General features: G+C 40.3%; 1 protein-coding gene across 15 annotated transcripts in view; it reads left to right on the top strand.

Moving 5' to 3' along the window:
• PAPPA2 (pappalysin 2) overlaps positions 1-19,714 on the top strand; it is a 381,240-nt gene that overhangs the window by 290,102 nt on the left and 71,424 nt on the right. For all 15 annotated transcript variants that reach the window (XR_008846570.1, XM_056532020.1, XM_056532010.1 and 12 more), the window contains 3 exons: positions 5,736-5,931; positions 6,039-6,177; positions 6,334-6,508. Coding sequence is in view for 14 of the 15 variants with exons in the window: in XM_056532020.1 (XP_056387995.1) it covers positions 5,736-5,931; positions 6,039-6,177; positions 6,334-6,508 (510 nt within the window). In the remaining variant the exon portion in view is untranslated. The remainder of the gene's footprint in view (positions 1-5,735; positions 5,932-6,038; positions 6,178-6,333; positions 6,509-19,714) is intronic.

Genomic DNA, 19,714 nt, shown 5'->3' with positions numbered 1-19,714 from the left:
CCAGGTGAGGCCGTACCAATGCTTTATAAAGGGGGAGTATTATGTCCCTGTCCCTTGAGTCCATGCCTCTTTTTATACATGACAATATCCTGCTGGCTTTGGAAGCAGCAGCCTGACATTGCATGCTATTCTGTAGTCTTGGATCTACAAGTACACCCAGATCCTTCTCTACCAGTGACTCTGCCAGTTTAATCCCCCCTAAGACATACGATGCATGCAGGTTATTAGTACCCAGATGCATAACTTTACATTTATCCACATTAAACCTCATTTGCCAAGTGGATGCCCAGACACTTAGTGTATCCAAGTCATCTTGTAACCTATACACATCCTCTATAGACTGTACCGTGCTACAAAGCTTGGTGTCATCTGCAAAGATAGAAACAGAGCTGTTAATACCATCCTCTATATCATTGATAAATAAATTAAACAACAGCGGGCCCAGTACAGAACCTTGTTGTACACCACTAATAACCGGGGACCAATCAGAGTTCGAATCATTGACCACCACTCTCTGAGTACGATCCATGAGCCAGTGTTCAATCCATTTACAAACTAAAATTTCCAAACCCAAAGACCTTAACTTACCTGTCAGACGTCTATGAGGGACAGTATCAAACGCTTTAGCAAAATCCAGAAACACTATATCCACAGCCATTCCTCTGTCAAGGCTTCTACACACCTCTTCATAAAAGAAAATTAGATTGGTTTGACAACTTCTATCCTTAGTAAACCCATGCTGGCTATCACTTATAATACAATTATCCCCTATGTATTCCTGTATGTAGTCCCTTATAAGTCCTTCAAACAATTTTCCCACAATGCATGTTAAACTTTCTGGCCTATAGTTTCCTGGGGAAGACCTAGAGCCCTTTTTGAAGATTGGCACCACATTCGCCTTGCGCCAGTCCCTTGGCACAATATCAGACACCAGTGAATCTCTAAATATCATGAACAGGGGTACAGATATTACTGAACTTAGTTCTCTAAGAGCTCTTGGGTGCAATCCATCTGGCCCTGGAGATTTGCTTACATTTATATCACTTAACTTACCTTGTACCATCTCTACATTAAGCCAGTTCAGTACATTACATGATGTGTTACCAGCACTGACCTGTCCAATGTCAGCTCCTTCTTCCTTAGTATATACAGAACTAAAGAACCCATTCAGTAGCTCTGCTTTCTCTTTGTCGCCTGTGACAACCTCCGCATTATCATTATTAAGGGGTCCTACATGCTCTGTCCTTGTTTTTTTTTGCATTTATATATCTAAAAAAATAATTAGGATTGGTTTTGCTTTCTTTGGCCACCTGTCTCTCATTTAGAATTTTTGATGTTTTTATTAAATTTTTACAGATTTTATTAAGCTCCTTGTACTGTTTAAATGTTATATCTGACCCATCAGATTTGTATTTTTTGAAGGCTATTTTTTTGTTGTTTATTGCTCTTTTAACATAATTTGTCAGCCATGTAGAATTTAGTTTTAATCGTTTATATTTGTTCCCCTTTGGTATATATTTAGCTGTATAGTTATTTAGAGTTGATGTAAAGATGTCCCAGTTATCTTCTGTATCAGTATTTGAGAACACCTCCCTCCAGTCTATGTCCTGTAGTGCAGCTCTCAGCCCAGGGAAATTTGCCTTTTTAAAGCTATATGTTTTTGCCTTCCCCACCTGTCTTTGTTTTCTACATTTTAAGTAAAAAATAACTATATTGTGGTCGCTATTACCAAGGTTTTCCCGCACAGTTACATTACCAACCAGCTCTGCGTTGTTGGAAATGATCAGATCCAACAAGACATCACTTCTTGTTGGGTCCTCCACAAACTGGCCCATAAAATTATCCTGCAATAAATTTAGGAATTGTCGCCCCTTTGTAGTTTTAGCCAACCCCGGATCCCAATCTATATCTGGATAGTTAAAATCTCCCATTATTACCACTGTACCTGCCCGGGCGGCCTTACCAACATGACTTTGGTAAGATGATTAAGACAATTAAATAGCAATGATATATGATCTCGCTACACTATATTTTAGGAGGAAGAACTTGAAACAAGTTTCCTATGTGGGAGATTTACTTATAGCACTTAGCTTGGCGAGTAGGAGTTCTATCAATATATAAAGCAATCGTTCAATGCTTTCTTATAGATCTGGAAAATAGACTCTTCTGTAGTTAGAATCTATAATACAGAAGATTCTAAGACTATAATCTCAGTATGGAGGTAATTAATTATTTTATTTAATTAATTTATTCGCCAATCTAAATGGTATAATTCCATCCACATTATCCAAATTAGTCTTAATTAAAACCATTTTTGTGTCTCTTACTAAGTCTATGTAAGAACTTAATTTCCGTTCCTAGGAAAGCTGAATGGTCCATCATATCATTGTCATGGATAGCCACTGGTTCGGTACCATGTGATCAGTCCAGCTTGCTGGGATCTTATATGGCTTTCATGGCTTCCATCTTGTGGACCTCTTTCAATGGCAGTCGTCTTTGTCTTTCTCTGTCTAAGTCTATCCTTTAGGTGTGTCTTTTCTTTGTGTCTTTGTGTGTCTAAAATCTGGTTTAATAGACTTTTTAATTTGTTAGACACACCCTCCTAAATTGGAATTCCCCAATGAATGTAAGTTGGGCGTGTACATATGGTAATGACTATGACATCACTATAATACCCAGAATGCATTGTGCACATCACCCATAATGCCTTTCCTGTTGGTGTAATGTCAACTTCCCATACGCTAGGGGGTGCTATTGCATAGGAAATAAGGATCATTACCATTAAGGGTCCATTAACTGTCCAAAGTTGGTTTCAAACCCCACATTCCACACATAACGTATGGAACCCTAAATCAGAAGTAATGGTATTAAGTGTGACACATATAAGAGATAACAAGTATTCTTCTCCCAGATTGGCACTTGTAGAGAAGAACTTTAGAATACACTGTGGTCTATTTAGAACATACAACATGGTGGACACATCATACTATTATTCTATTAGACATAGTGATTCATTTTTGGGGCCTACAATAAGTATGACAAACTGCAGAAATAAATATAAAGTGCAAAATATAATATCAAATCATCTGCACGTTAATATAGCAATGCTTGACTGAGGGAGCTTTGAAAGATATGATCATATAATTATTGGGCAAATATGCCCACTAGTCCTCAGGGCAGGTCCTAGCAGATGTTCCCACCTGGTAGTCTTAAGTAAAGAGTCTCTCCCTAGTAGTGCATAGTGTTTCTATGTACAGGGAGAGATGTGCCACTTGAGCCAGTATGGCAGGAAGCAGATGAATAGACCCACCCTGAGGACTAGTTACCCAGGTTTCGGTGGCATTATTAAACTATTATTATTATTCTGAAATGCCTGAGTATATCAGAATAACCCATAGTGTCCCGGACTAAAGATGCCTACACCAGTTTTCTGCTGCCTGCTGTTTGGGCTGTATAAAACTGATGGCAGGTGTCCTTGAAAGAGGTATTTCTACAATAAAAATGTTTCCTCTATTCACATGATGGGGGGATCATTAAGTGACCAGTGGAGGTCTGACTGCTGGGATCACCAGAATGGAAGCAAAATGTCCCCCAAAGTAAAGAGAATGGACCAGTGCTCCACTCATTCCCTATGGAATGGAATTGCTCCATTACCAATTAATGGAGTGTTAAAGGGGTACTCCGCTGCCCCATTATTCAGAACATTTTGTTCTGAACATTTGACGTGGGCAGCGGGGGTCATTATGTCATGACCACGCCCCTTGTGATGTCACAAAATGCCCCCTCAATGCAAGTCTGTAGAAGGGGGTATGGTCACAGCCCCTCCCATAGACTTGCATTGAGGGGGTGTGGTGTGACACCACGAGGGGCTTGGTCTTGATTTCACGACCCCTGCTGCCAGCACCCAGTGTTCTAAACGGATGCTGGGTGTTGCACAGAGATAGCGGGGGTCCCCAGCTATGGGAACCCCACGATCAGACATCTTATCCCCTATCCTTTGGATAGCGGATAAGATGTCTAGGGAAGGAGTACCGCTTTAACTGCGCATGTACAGGGTGTTGTTGAATATGTAAAGGAGGCTGGGTGTGGTTAGGAGGCACGGCTGAGGATGTGCAAAGGGGTGTGGCTAGGGGCATGGTTAGGGGTTTGGCTTTTTAATGCACAACCCAATAGGCTGCGCACATCTATCAGTCAACGAGACACATGACATCTTACATATATCTGTCTGTCTACATAATATACAAAAATTCTTTCATTCTTTGGTGCCAAATGTCAAGAAATTTTCTCAAGCCTCTGAAGTACTAAGGGCTGGAACTTCTCCTCCCTTCCCCTCCCTGTCCCTGATTGACAGTCAGCTGGAAGCTGAGCCCTGTATCCAAATCTCACACTAGGAATAATATGTGTACACAGCACAGGGATGAGATTTGTAAAAAGGGCTTGGTACACGAAGCCAAGCCCTGACTGTCAATTAAGTATGGACAGGGATGGGAGGAGGAGCGAGGAGGCGTTTCAGTCCTCAGCACTACAACGGCTTGAGAACACCTCTTTGACACTTGGCACCACTTTACACTGTATGCATCTCTGCTCACTTTACATTAGCTACAACACTATTAAGCGAAGGGGTGATGGATGCAGCACATCCATCACTGCTCATGTACACATTCCCATCTGGAGCTAAGAGGCCAGCACATATCATGATATAGGGCCACCACGCAATATCTGTATCACTGTGACTATGTCAGACATTTGTTTAAACCATAGGAATCTTTAATTATTCTATAAACCATTGTACTGATTATTTAATGGTTAATGATCAAATAGGAAAAACACAGGGAAAATGTAAATGATTCATAGGGGTGTTTTCAAAGTTATTTTAAGCAATTTTAAAGGGGTACTCCTGTGGAAAACTTTTTTTTTTAAATTAACTGGTGCCAGAAGGTTAAACAGATTTGTAAATTACTTCTATTAAAAAATCTTAATCCTTCCAGTACTTTTTAGGGGCTATATACACTACAGAAGAAATGCTTTTCTTTTTGGATTTCTCTGATGTCACGGCCACAGTGCTCTCTGCTGACCTCTGCTGTCCATTTTTGGAACTGTCCAGAGCAGGAGAAAATCCCCATAGCTAACATATGGTGCTCTGGACAGTTCCTAAAATGAACAGCAGAGGTCAGCAGAGAGCACTGTCGTCAAGACATCAGAGAAATCCAAGCTTTTTTAATAGAAGTAATTTACAAATCTTTTTAACTTTCTGGCACCAGTTGATTTAAAAAAAAAAAAAAAGTTTTTCACAGGGGTACCGCTTTAAGTGAAGTCTGAATGACTTTCAATCCCTATATTTAAAATAATCAACAGAAAGCATTTGCAAAGTGCCCATATAACATCATCCTAACAAAAGAACACACTCTGCATGGAGGCCCTATTCTGCTGCTGTAAAATAACCCTTTAGATTCATAGGTCACCTGCCATAGAAAATAGCGGACCCCTGCCTTTAAATTTACTTTCTACATCAAAAATAATAACTTGCAAAGCAAATTCTTCAATTATATCTATTCAGTTTCTAATGCTCTTTATAGTTTTCCTGTTGATAATATTAATCTCTGTTATAGATCTCAGACCTTCCTCCATTCCGATGTTCTACCCCAGCATGTATATTCTGTCACTTTGAAATCCACATATCGTGTAGAAACACCGACTAATGCCATTATTATCTTATCACGTCTGTGTTATCCTAGGCACGCACCAACTTTCATGTCAGTATAATCCTGTGGTCTTCAGATGTCCAAAAAACCCAATGTACAGAGCGGTGTCAATCACATTGAAGTTCTCCTCCTCATTCATTGGGGTTCACGGAGTGGCTCTTAGGTCCCCAGCTAGCACCAGTGACCCATCCGTGGGGAGAAATCAGCAACCTAGGCAAAAGAATTGCAGGTAATGGAAGAATTGCTATATTATGTTGACTATAAATAAAAGAAATAGAACAGATGATCTGAAATTACAATAGATATGTCATTCATAGTGTCTATGTAATTCACCAGCTCATGCCCGCCGCTGCATGTCCTACATGGGACTACCCAATGCTCCACAGATCTGGATGGAGAGACCCTGTGTTTGGTGACTTGTGATGGGGGCTACGTTCTTCATACAGTCAGTAAGACAGGACATAAAACCTTGCAGGTAAGAACGAACTTCAAATACAAATAATTTTCCATGTATAATTCTCTGACAGCATAATAACGCTTCCTGTCCATGTGCTTTTTAAATACAGAAATAAATCATATGAAGTATACATTTCTTTACTTATGCTCTGTCTTATTTAAATCTTTAAATCAGGATGCCTCCTTAAAATGCTTGGATGGACACTGGAATATGAGCGTAACGTGTGGTTTATTGGATTGTGGACCTCCTCCTCCATCACTGGTATTCCATGCTAGTTTCTTTTGTCCAGATGGAACAGGTCTAGGAAACCGCTGCTTCTTCACGTGCCTTTCTCCTGCCAAATTTCAAGGTATTTACCTCCAGCTGGCTTAACTCCTTAAGGACACATGATGTACTGGAACGTCATGTGTCCGCTCCCGATCTATAACGCGGGGCCACGGCGTGGCCCCGCGTCATAGCGGTTCGGGCCCGGCCTCTTACAACAGCCGGGACCCGTGGCTAATAGCGCGCGGCATTGATCGCGGAGCTGCGCGCGTTTTTAACCCTTTAGACGCGGCGTTCAAAGTTGAACGCCGCATGTAAAGTGAAAGTATGCCGGTTAGCTCAGTGGGTTGTTCGGGATAGCCGCGGCGAAATCGCGGCATCCCGAACAGCTTACAAGACAGCCGGAGGATCCCTACCTGCCTCCTCACTGTCCGATCACCGAATGAATGCTCAGTGCCTGAGATCCAGGCATGAGCAGTCAAGCGGCAGAATCATCGATCACTGGTTTCCTATGAGAAACCAGTGATCAATGTAATAGATCAGTGTGTGCAGTGTTATAGGTCCCTATGGGAGCTATAACACTGCAAAAAAAGTGAAAAAAAAAAAGTGAATGAAGATCATTTAACCCCTTCCCTATTAAAAGTTTGAATCACCCCCCTTTTCCCATAAAAAAAAAACACAGTGTGAATAAAAGAATAAAAATAAAAATAAACATATATGGTATCGCAGATCACGGCGCAAAAAATGAGCCCTCATACCACCCCATACGCGGAAAAATAAAAAAGTTATAGGGGTCAGAAGATGACAATTTTAAACATATTAATTTTCCTGCATGTAGTTATGATTTTTTCCAGAAGTACGACAAAATCAAACCTATATTAGTAGGGTATCATTTTAATCGTATGGACCTACAGAATAAAGATAAGGTGTCATTTTTACCAAAAAATTTACTACGTAGAAACGGAAGCCCCCAAAAGTTACAAAACAGCGTTTTTTCTCAATTTTGTCTCACAATGATTTTTTTTTCTATTTTGCCGTAGATTTTTGGGCAAAATGACTGATGTCATTACAAAGTAGAATTGGTGGCGCAAAAAGTAAGCCATCATATTGATTTTTAGGTGCAAAATTGAAAGAGTTATGATTTTTTAAAGGCAAGGAGGAAAAAACGAAAATGCAAAAACGGAAAAACCCTCGGTCCTTAAGGGGTTAAAAAGGTATTCCGGCTTTATACATCTTATCCCCTGTCCAAAGAATAGGGGATAAGATGTATGATCGCAGGGATGCCGTGCACTGACGCCGAGACAAGGACGTGACGCCAAACCCCTCCATTCATGTCTATGGGAGGGGACGTGACGGCAGTCACGCCCCCTCTCATAGACATGAATGGAGGGGCGTGGTTTGACGTCACTAGGGGGCATGGCTTTGATGTCACGTCCCCGTCTCGGAGGCAGCGTCCGGCACAGGATGCTGTGAGCTGAACCGAGATTGCGGGGGTCCTCAGCAGCGGGACCCCTGCGATCATACATTATATCCCGTACCCTTTGGATAGGGGATAAGATGTATAAAGACGGAATACCCCTTTACATTTTTTGTCCTCATCAAATGGTCATTCCAGTGACCAATTTATATATATATTTATGGATATATTGTATCTAGTTGCATGGTTAGTAGGTAGAGATGAGTGAATCGAACCCATAGAACCGCAAAATCCGGTTAGAACTTTGCTAAAAGTCCAGTTCGGCTAGAACTCAAACTTCGAGTGGTTCGGCAGAACCTGCAAAAATAACATCAGCCACATGGCAGAAAGGAAACAGAGCGAGGATCACGTGACCTCAGGGAACAGGAGACCCTTCTTATGTACAAGAATAGATGGTTCATTAAAACTGAATTTAAACAAATCCTCCTAAAACATATTTTTTGGAGATTTGCTCATTTGTACTCTTGGTTTCTATCTTATTGTACAGTTTGGTTCTGTTATTTATATACCATATTGTTCTGTTATGCATTATATGGCTCTGTGATATATGTACCATATGGTTCTGTCATTTATCTTTCTATCTAAACATGGTGGGAGTAGAAAAGCAACATATGAAGATGTTCTTGTTCCAATATCCTGTCCTCATATCTCTTCCTCATATCTCAACCTCATACCCCATTCTCCTATCCTGTCCTCACATCTCAATCTCATACACTGCCCTCATTTCCCAATCTTCTTTGCTTTCTCATAGCCCACCCTCATATAGAAACTTAGAATGTGTCGGCAGGTAAGAACCATTTGGCCCAACTAGTCTGTCTAAAATTCTTAATACTATTATTAGTCCCTGATTAGTCCCTATCTTATATGAAGGATAGTCTTATGCCTATCTCTATCTTATATGAAGGATAGCCTTATGCCTATCTCTATCTTATAAGAAGGATAGCCTTATACATATCTCTATCTTATATGAAGAATAGCCGTATGCCTATCTCTATCTTAAATGAAGAATAGCCTTATACCTATCCCTATCTTATATGAAGGATAGCCTTATGCCTACCTCTATCTTGTACGAAGAATAGCCGTATGCCTATCTCTATCTTATATGAAGAATAGCCTTATACCTATCTCTATATTTTATGAAGCATAGCCTTATACCTATCTCTATCTTAAATGAAGGATAGCCTTATACCTATCCCTATCTTATATGAAGAATAGCTTTATGTCTATCCCTATCTTATATAAAGGAAAGCATTATACCTATCCCTATCTTATATGAAGAATAGCCTTATGCCTATCTCTATCTTATATGAAGGATAGCCTTATACCTATCCCTATCTTATATGAAGGATAGCCTTATGCCTATCTCTATCTTATATGAAGGATAGCCTTATGCCTATCCCTATCTTAAATGAAGGATAGCCTTATGCCTATCCCATGCATGCTTAAACTCCTTCACTGTATTTGCAGCGACCACTTCTGCAGGAAGGCTTTTCCATGCATCCACTACTCTCTCAGTCAAGTAATATTTCCTGATATTACTGCAGAAACATTTCCCCTATAATATAAACCTACTGTATATCTTCTTATGGTAGGTTTTATTCTTTTAGATATCCTCTCCATGTTGATTCTCTGTATGAAAATAGAAGTTTCTATTATATCCCCTCTGTCTCATCTTCCATTTACACATGTTAATGTCCTTTAACCTTTCCTGGTAAGTTTTATCCTGTAGTCTATGTACTAGTTTAGTAGCTCTTCTCTGAGATATGTTCTCCAGTACTGTGGATGATACTCCAAGTGAGGTCTCACCAGTTCTCTGTGCAGCGGTATGAGCACTTCTCTCTTTCTACTCGTAATTTAATCACTCTTATCCTGTCCTCATATTCTGACCTTATATTAGGTAGGGCTGAACTGTAATAAAGAGAGAGTGTAGGCTCTTTGAAAGGGGGCTTGCAAGCACGACCAATGCACAAAAAAGGGTAGAAATTAGAAAGGGATGTGGCTTAGTGGGGTACATGGTTTGCCATCTGGACCAACACCCAATAAAGGAGAGACAATAGACTTGGCGTGACTTGTCGAGGAGAGGTGTCGCTTGCAATCCAGACCAACCCATTAACTCGGAGATGCAGAGCGGAGCTTGTGGGGTAATGTGGGGCTGCATATCTGCATCTGTCTGATCCCCTACTGGTACCCTGTACTGGTTTGCATGTTTTACTTTTCCATTTATTGCTATACTTTTGCTCTGTGGGGTAGCTAGTTCAGCCTGTGTATAGAGTATATGGCAGCATTACTTTGCCTTTGTACTAAACTGTGCAACTTGATTCTGTACACGAGGAATAGTTTTTTCTGCCACATGTATGATTTACACATGAGATTGGGGAACCCCCCCAAAAAAATTTTAGGGAGGAAATTTAAATGAAAACCACAATTTTGCACATTTTGGATTGTTTTGTTTTCACACTGTACACTTTACGGTAAAAATGACATGTGTTCTTTATTCTGTGGGTCAATGTGATTAACCCCTTAACAGCCAGGGACCCGCCAGTAAGGGCGGACACCCGTGATCCCGCGGATGTCCGCCATTAACCCCTCAGATGCCGTGATCAATACAGATCACGGCATCTGCAGCATCGCTATCACTTAACAGGATGATCGGATCGCCCGCAGCGCTGCCGCAGCGATCCAATCATCCTGCACGGCAGACGGAGGTCCCCTCACCTGCCTCTGCTGCCTTCCGGGAGTCTTCTGCTCTGATCTGCCTTCCCGCAGACCAGAGCGGAAGATGACCGATAACCCTGATCAGTGCTGTGTCCTATACATAGCACTGAACAGGATTAGCAATTGAATGGTTGCTATAAATAGTCCCCTGTGGGGACTCTAAGAGCATAAAAATAAAAGTAAAAAAAAGAAAGTAAACAAAATGTAAAAAAAAAACTCCCCCAATAAAAACGTAAATTGTCCCATTTTCCCTATTTTACCCCCCAAAAAGTGTACAAAAATTTTTTTATATACATATTTGGTATCGCCACGTGTGTAAATATCCGTACTATTAAAATAAAATGTAAATGATCCCGTACGGTGAACGGCGTGAACGTAAAAAAAAAAAGTCCAAAATAGCTGCTTTTTTATAACATTTTATTCCAAAAAAATTTATAAAAAATGTAATAAAAGTTTTGTATAAGCAAATATGGTATTAATAAAAAGTACAGATCACGGCGCAAAAATGAGCCCTCATACCGCCGCTTATACAGAAAAATGAAAAAGTTACAGGTCTTCAAAATAGGGGGATTTTAAACGTACTAATTTGGTTAAAAAGTTTGCAATTTTTTTTAAGTGCAACAGTATTAGAAACGTGTATAATCATGGGTACCATTTTAATCGTATTGACCCAGAGAATAAAAAACACATGTCATGTTTACCATAAATTGTACGGCGTGAAAACAAAACCTTCCAAAATTTGCAAAATTGCGGTTTTCTTTTTAATTTCACCACACAAATAGTATTTTTTTGGTTGCGCCATACATTTTATGGTAAAGTGAGTGATGGCATTACACCGGACAACTGGTCACGCAAAAAACAAGCCCTCATACTAGTCTGTGGATGAAAATATAAAAGAGTTATGATTTTTTGAAGGGGAGGAGGAAAAAACGAAAGCGTAAAAATAAAATTGTCCTTACGGTCCAAATGGGCTGAGTCGTTAAGGGGTTAAAATGATACCAATGGCTAGATACTTTTATATTTTTGTACAGCTTAAAAAAAATCTAAAACTTTATGTACAAAATCAGTAATCTAAAAATCGGCCTATTTTGACCACCTATAACTTTTTAATTGTTCGGTATTTAGGGCGGTATGAGGGCTCATTTTTTGCACCGTCATCTGTACTTTTTATTGATACCACATTTGCATATATAAAACTTTCAGATCATTTTTTATTAATTTTTTAAATAAAATGTGACAAAAAGCAGCATTTTTGGACTTTTAAATTTTTTTTACGGTTACGCCATTCAGCGTACGGGATTATTAACATTATATTTTGATAGTTCGAACATTTACGCACTATTTACGCAAATATGTTTATAAAAAATGTTTACGCTTTTTGGGGGTAAAATGGGAAAAACGGACAATTAAAATTTTTATTGGGGGAGGGGATTTTTCACTTTTTTTTTACTTTTTATTTTTACAGTTTTCAACTTTTTTCTTACACTTTTTATGTTCCCATAGGGGACGATCTATAGCAATCATTTGATTGCTAATACTGTTCAGTGCTATGCATAGGACATAGCACTGATCAGTATTATCGATCATCTTCTGCTATGGTCTGCTCGATCTCAGACCAGAGCAGAAGACCCCAGGAGACGGCTGGAGCCAGGTGAGGGGACCTCCGGCCGCCATGCTGGATGATCGGATCGCTGCGGCAGCGCTGCGGGTGATCCGATCATCCATTTAAAGTACCGCATTGCCGCAGATGCCATGAGCTGTATTGATCACGGCATTTGAGTGGTTAATGGTGGACATCCGCGCGATCTCGGATGTTGGCCATTATCGGCAGGTCCCCGGCTGCTGCTAGCAGCCGGAACCTGCCGTGTATGATGCGAGCACCGTTCCGATGCTCGCGGTCATACACAGGACGTAAATGTATGTCCTGGTGCACGAAGTACCGCCAAACCTGGACGTAAATTTACGTCCGTGGTCGTTAAAGGGGTACTTCGGTAGAAAGCATTTTATTTTATTTTTTTTATGAACTGGTGCCAGAAAGTTAAACAGATTTGTTAATTACTTCTATTGAAAAAATCTTTAACCTTCCAGTACTTTTTAGCAGCTTTATGCTACAGAGAAAATTCAGCTCTTTTTGAATTTCTTTTTTGCCTTCTCCACAGTGTTCTCTGCTGACACCTGATGTCCGTATCAGGAACTGTCCAGAGCAGGAGAAAATCCCCATTCCAAACCTATGCTGCTCTGGACAGTTCCTGACACTGACAGAGGTGTCAGCAGAGAGCACTGTGGACAAGACAAAAAATAAATAAAAAAAGAACAGAATATTTTTTCTGTAGCATACAGCTGAAAAAAAGTACTGGAAGGGTAAAGATTTTTTTTTATAGAAGTAATGTACAAATCGTTTTCACTTTCTGGCACCAGTTGACTTATAAAGACCTAAAAAAAATGTTTTCTACCTAATTGTACTGTGTGTTTATTGTATCCATGTATTTTTGTATATCATTTGCTAATAAAGATTAATATTTAGTACATAATATTTTTATTACTAATAGGTGTGTACTGCACTTTAGCATATCCACTTTTGGGATATACTGCTTTGCACCCTGATAGGTACTCTGATATAGTGTTGCTCGCGAATATTCGCAATGCAAATTTTATATGCGAATATAGCATATTCGCAAATTCGTGAATATTCTCGAATATAGCACTATATATTCGCAATTACGAATATTCGTTTTTTTTTTTCACAGTACACATCACCGTGGGCATCCCTCTCTGCATCCAGCTACTGTGTGAGACTGGCGTGCAAATGTTCGCATATGCGTAAATTAGCATATGCAAATTTTTAATTGTGTTAATTTTCGCATATGAGAATTTTCGCAAATGTTAATGTTCGCATATGTGAATTTCCGTATATGTGAATTTTCGTATATGTGAATTTTCGCTTATAATAATGTCCGCATATGTGAATTTTCGTATACGCTATTTTTTGCATATGTGAAGTTTTGCTTATGCTGATTTTCGCATATGTAAATATTCGCATATGTGAATTTCCGCTTATGTTAATTTTTGCATATGCGAATTTAAACGCGAATATTACGAATATGCGAATTTATCCAATATATGGAAAATATTAGTCCATATATTCGCGAAATATCGCAAATTTGAATATGGCCTATGCCGCTCAACACTACTCTGATATAGAGGTTGAGCACCCATGATATTGTGGTTGAATGGCCTGTGATGTGGGTATATTTTGCTAAATAAAGAGAAAAGGTCAGAAAACTTGCAAGCTGGACTGACACACTCACCAGGAGATGCAGAGCGGAGCTTGTGGAGTAATGTACTGGAAGTCCCATAGACTTGTATAGGACTTCATACAAAAGCCCCACACTCGCAAATGGGAGTGGGTTAGGATTGATTTAACTTTATGCTGGATCATATATACATGTACATGTTGAGTTTTAAATATATAGATTCTATAGTAAGTTTATTTGCATAATGTTGAACTGATTTAAATTTTCTGCCCTCTGTGTTCATGGGATGATTCTATTTCTGGTTTGATTTCACTTATTACTTTGCCTAAAAAGCTTCTTAAGGGCTTGTTCACACGGACTGATCCACAGCATGTTTTATGCTGCTGATCCGCAGATGATGGGCCCTACAGTGGGCCTCAAGATGTGCCCGTTCAGAGCGGCAATCCGCCGCTACGAACAGACACACTGCGATGTGCGAATTGCCATGTGCATGCGCAGTGTACACGCACACATCGTGGCCGCTGCCCCTGCTCCCTGAACACTCTGATCATATGGATAGGAATAGATCGGCACAAGCATAGCACCAGTGGCGTAGCTATAGAGGTCGCAAGGGTCGCAATCATGACCGGGCCCCATAGCCACAGGGGCCCGGAGGGCCCCCAGACACTAAACTATGCGCAGCAGCATGTCAGGCTGACAGGTCCGCGGGGGTGCAGGGGGGATGGAGGTCGCTGCCAGCACATTACCATTATTATTCCTTTTTTTAAAGTTCTATGACCGGCGCGGGGCCACACGGCCCCTTTAACACAGGGCAGGGCAAAGAGGTAAAGGGTTGCTAGGAACAGACGTGCCCCACACAGGCACGCATGTTGGCTCCTAGCAACTCCTGACGTATCCCTGCTTTCAACCCCGCTACATCCAAGCAGGAACACGGCAGTGCATTGAAGCAGCAGCCCCAACCACCGGCCACAGCAACCGGCAATCTCCACTGCCTCCGTCGCAGCAGGTCGCCATAATGATTTCCTAGGATGAAGTACTTATACCGGGGGTGAGGGGGATGCCTCCTGGGGGAGGTGGTTGCAGTGTATTATACTGCATATATATATGTGTGTGTGTGTGTGTGTGTGTGTGTATATGTATGTAGGATGTTGATATAGGATGTGTGTGTGTGTATATATGTATGTATGGTGTGTGTATATATGTATGTATGGTGTGTGTACATATATGTACCTACCGTTTGGTGAACCCGACCCCTGCCAGGGAAGCACACCTGGTGAGGCTCAGGCTGCCAAAAAGATCAGGTTACCCTCAACTATTTTAATAATAAAGACGTGCGGCTTTTGGGTCGGACGGCAGCAGGATCGGACGCCAGAGCGCAGCAATCAGCAGGGCTAATCTTGAATGCTGCCTGCGGCTGCACCACATCCCAGTCCCTGATGTCAGGAGCACAGGGGAGCTGTGCTGATGTCACATCACGTTTGGAGCCCACCAGTATGATTCCCTCTGCGTCAACACGCCATATTCTGAAGGAAAGCTGGGACCCTGCGCATCGCTGCTGAGCATCCAGTGTATGGCAATATTATATTCAGTGGGTACAGTGTGGGGCAGTTTTATATTCAGGGCGTAGTGTATGGCAGTATTATATTCAGGGGGCAGTGTATGGCAGTATTATATTAAAGGTGCAGTGTATAGCAGTATTATATTCAGGGGGCAGTGTATGGCAGTATTATATTAAAGGTGCAGTGTATAGCAGTATTATATTCAGGGTCCAGTGTAAGGCAGTATTATATTCAGGTGGCAGAGTGTCTGGCAGAGTAATAATGCTTATTGTCTTTATATAGAGGATTAAGATGCTGAGAAAGTGATGGACCGACAGGGCCAGATTAACGTAGGGGCTGATGAAGCTGCAGCTCCAGGCCCCTACAGTCACCGGTCACCAAGGGCGCCTGAAGAAACGCCCACTGGCGTGAAACGGCACCATCGTGCTCTGGTGAACGTCCCTGCCTGCGGAACATCCTGCTCTTCTCCTTCCACACGGGGATCAAGTTTGGGACTACTACGTCTGTACGATTTTGTACTCTGAATTAGTGTTGAGCAGCATAGGCCATATTCGAATTTGCGATATGTTGCGAATATATGGACGAATATTCGCCATATATTCGCACATTCATAATATTCACGTTTATTTTCGCATATGCAAAAATTAACATATGCGAAAATTAGCATAAGCAAAAATTCTCATATGCTAATTTTCGTATATGCGAAAATTTGTACGCCAGTCTCACACAGTAGTATTAGAGCATTCTTTACACCACACAAGCTGGAAGCAGAGAAGGATGATCACGGTGATGTGTACTGTGAAAATAAATAAGTAAATAAATAAACGAATATTCGTAATTGCAAATATTTATAAAAAATGTAATAAAAGTTTTGTAGAAGCAAATATGGTATTATTAAAAAAGTACAGATCACGGTGCAAAAATGAGCCCTCATACCGCCGCTTATACAGAAAAATGAAAAAGTTACAGGTCTTCAAAATAGGGGGATTTTAAACGTACTAATTTGGTTAAAAAGTTTGCGATTTTTTTTAAGTGCAACAGTAATAGAAAAGTGTATAATCATGGGTATCATTTTAATCGTATTGACCCAGAGAATAAAAACCACATGTCATTTTTACCATAAATTGTACGGCGTGAAAACAAAACCTTCCAAAATTTGCAAAATTGCGGTTTTCTTTTTAATTTCCCCACACAAATAGTATTTTTTTGGCTGCGCCATACATTTTATAGTAAAGTGAGTGATGACATTACACCGGACAACTGGTCACGCAAAAAACAAGCCATCATACTAGTCTGTGGATGAAAATATAAAAGAGTTATGATTTTTTGAAGGGGAGGAGGAAAAAACAAAAGCGTAAAAATAAAATTGTCCTTACGGTCCAAATGGGCTGAGTCCTTAAGGGGTTAAAATGATACCAATGGCTAGATACTTTTATATTTTTCTACAGCTTAAAAAAAATCAAAAACTTTATGTACAAAATCAGTAATCTAAAATCGGCCTATTTTGACCACCTATAACTTTTTAATTTTTCCGTATTTAGGGCGGTATGAGGGCTAATTTTTTGCACCGTCATCTGTACTTTTTATTGATACCACATTTGCATATATAAAACTTTCAGATCATTTTTTATTAATTTTTTTGATAAAATGTGACAAAAAAGCAGCATTTTTGGACTTTTTTTTTATTTTTTACGGTTACGCCATTCAGCGTACGGGATTATTAACATTATATTTTGATAGTTCGAACATTTACACACTATTTACGCAAATATGTTTATAAAAAATGTTTACGCTTTTTGGGCGTAAAATGGGAAAAACGGACAATTAAAATTTTTATTGGGGGAGGGGATTTTTCACTTTTTTTTTACTTTTTATTTTGACAGTTTTCAACTTTTTTCTTACACTTTTTATGTCCCCATAGGGGACTATCTATAGCAATCTTTTGATTGCTAATACTGTTCAGTGCTATGCATAGGACATAGCACTGATCAGTATTATCGGTCATCTTCTGCTATGGTCTGCTCGATCTCAGACCAGAGCAGAAGACCCCGGGAGACGGCTGGAGCCAGGTGAGGGGATCTCCGGCCGCCATGCTGGATGATCGGATCGCTGCGTCAGCGCTGCGGGCGATCAGATCATCTATTTAAAATACTGCATTGCCGCAGATGCCATGAGCTGCATTGATCACGGCATTTGAGTGGTTAATGGTGGACATCCGCGCGATCTCGGATGTCGGCCATTATCAGCAGTTCCCCGGCTGCTGCTAGCAGCCGGAAACTGCCGTGTATGATGCGAGCACTGTTCCGATGCTCGCGGTCATACACAGGACGTAAATGTACGTCCTGGTGCACGAAGTACCGCCAAACCAGGACGTAAATTTACGTCCGTGGTCGTTAAAGGGGTACTTCGATAGAAAGCATTTTATTTTATTTTTTTATGAACTGGTGCCAGAAAGTTAAACAGATTTGTTAATTACTTCTATTAAAAATCTTTATCCTTCCAGTACTTTTTAGCAGCTTTATGCTACAGAGAAAATTCTGCTCTTTTTGAATTTCTTTTTTGCCTTCTCCACAGTGTTCTCTGCTGACACCTGATGTCTGTATCAGGAACTGTCCAGAGCAGGAGAAAATCCCCATTCCAAACCTATGCTGCTCTGGACAGTTCCTGACACTGACAGAGGTGTCAGCAGAGAGCACTGTGGTCAAGACAAAAAATAAATAAAAAAAGAACAGAATATTTTTTCTGTAGCATACAGCTGAAAAAAAGTACTGGAAGGGTAAAGATTTTTTTATAGAAGTAATGTACAAATCGTATAGATGAGTAGTTCGGCACTGCTAACTTCTGAACCTGAAAGCGGGTGGACACTAAGTCGATATAGCGGAGTGGGGATACGGTGGTGCTCGGACTCACGTAGAATATACCATCAGTGCATGAGAAGACAAAGAAAAGTCGGCACTCACCGGGTTTCCAATTCAGCAGATTTTATTGCACATTACTCACAGCCGTAGTACAATTCTCGGGGAGACGACGGATGGTACAAACGGGTACCACAGAGAGGCGACACCTGTGTTTCGCACTTGGTAGTGCTTCAACGGGCCTATTGAAGCACTACTAAGTGCGAAACACAGGTGTCGCCTATCTGTGGTACCCCCCTTGTACCATCCGTCGTCTCCCCGAGAATTGTACTACGGCTGTGAGTAACGTGCAATAAAATCTGCTGAATTGGAAACCCGGTGAGTGCCGACTTTTCTTTGTCTTCTCATGCACTAATGTACAAATCGTTTTAAATTTCTGGCACCAGTTGACTTATAAAGACCTAAAAAAATGTTTTCTACCTAATTGTACTGTGTGTTTATTGTATTCATGTATTTTTGTATATCATTTGCTAATAAAGATTAATATTTAGTACATAATATTTTTATTACTAATAGGTGTGTACTGCACTTTAGTATATCCACTTTTGGGATATACTGCTTTGCACCCTGATATGTACTCTGATATAGTGTTGCTCGCGAATATTCGCAATGCAAATTTTATTTGCGAATATAGCATATTCGCAAATTCGTGAATATTCTCGAATATAGCACTATATATTCGCAATTACGAATATTCTTTTTTTTTTTTTTTGTTTTTTTTTTCACAGTACACATCACTGTGATCATCCCTCTCTGCTTCCAGCTTGTGTGGTGTAAAGAAGGCTCTAATACTACTGTGTGAGACTGGCGTACAAATTTTCGCATATGTAAATTTTCGTATATATGTGAATTTCCGCTTATGCTAATTTTCACATATGCGAATTTAAACGCGAATATTACGAATATGCGAATTTAGCCAATATATGGCGAATATTCGTCCATATATTCGTGAAATATCGCAAATTCGAATATGGCCTATGCCGCTCAACACTACTCTGATATAGAGGTTGAGCCCCCATGATATTGTGGTTGAATGGCCTGTGATGTGGGTATATTTTGCAAAATAAAGAATAAAGGTCAGAAAACTTGCAAGCTGGACTGACACACCCACCAGGAGATGCAGAGCGGAGCTTGTGGAGTAATGTACTGGAAGTCCCATAGACTTGTATAGGACTTCTTACAAAAGCCCCACACTTGCAAATGGGAGTGGGTTAGGGTTGATTTAGCTTTATGCTGGATCATATATACATATACATGTTGAGTTTTAAATATATAGATTCTATAGTAAGTTTATTTTCATAATATTGAACTGATTTCAATTTTCTGCCCTCTGTGTTCATGGGATGATTCTATTTCTGGTTTGGTTTCACT

The sequence above is a fragment of the Hyla sarda genome, chromosome 7 (genome assembly GCF_029499605.1).
Source record: "Hyla sarda isolate aHylSar1 chromosome 7, aHylSar1.hap1, whole genome shotgun sequence".
NCBI classification, from domain to species: Eukaryota; Metazoa; Chordata; class Amphibia; order Anura; family Hylidae; genus Hyla; species Hyla sarda.
This window is presented reverse-complemented; position numbering and strand designations above follow the sequence as displayed.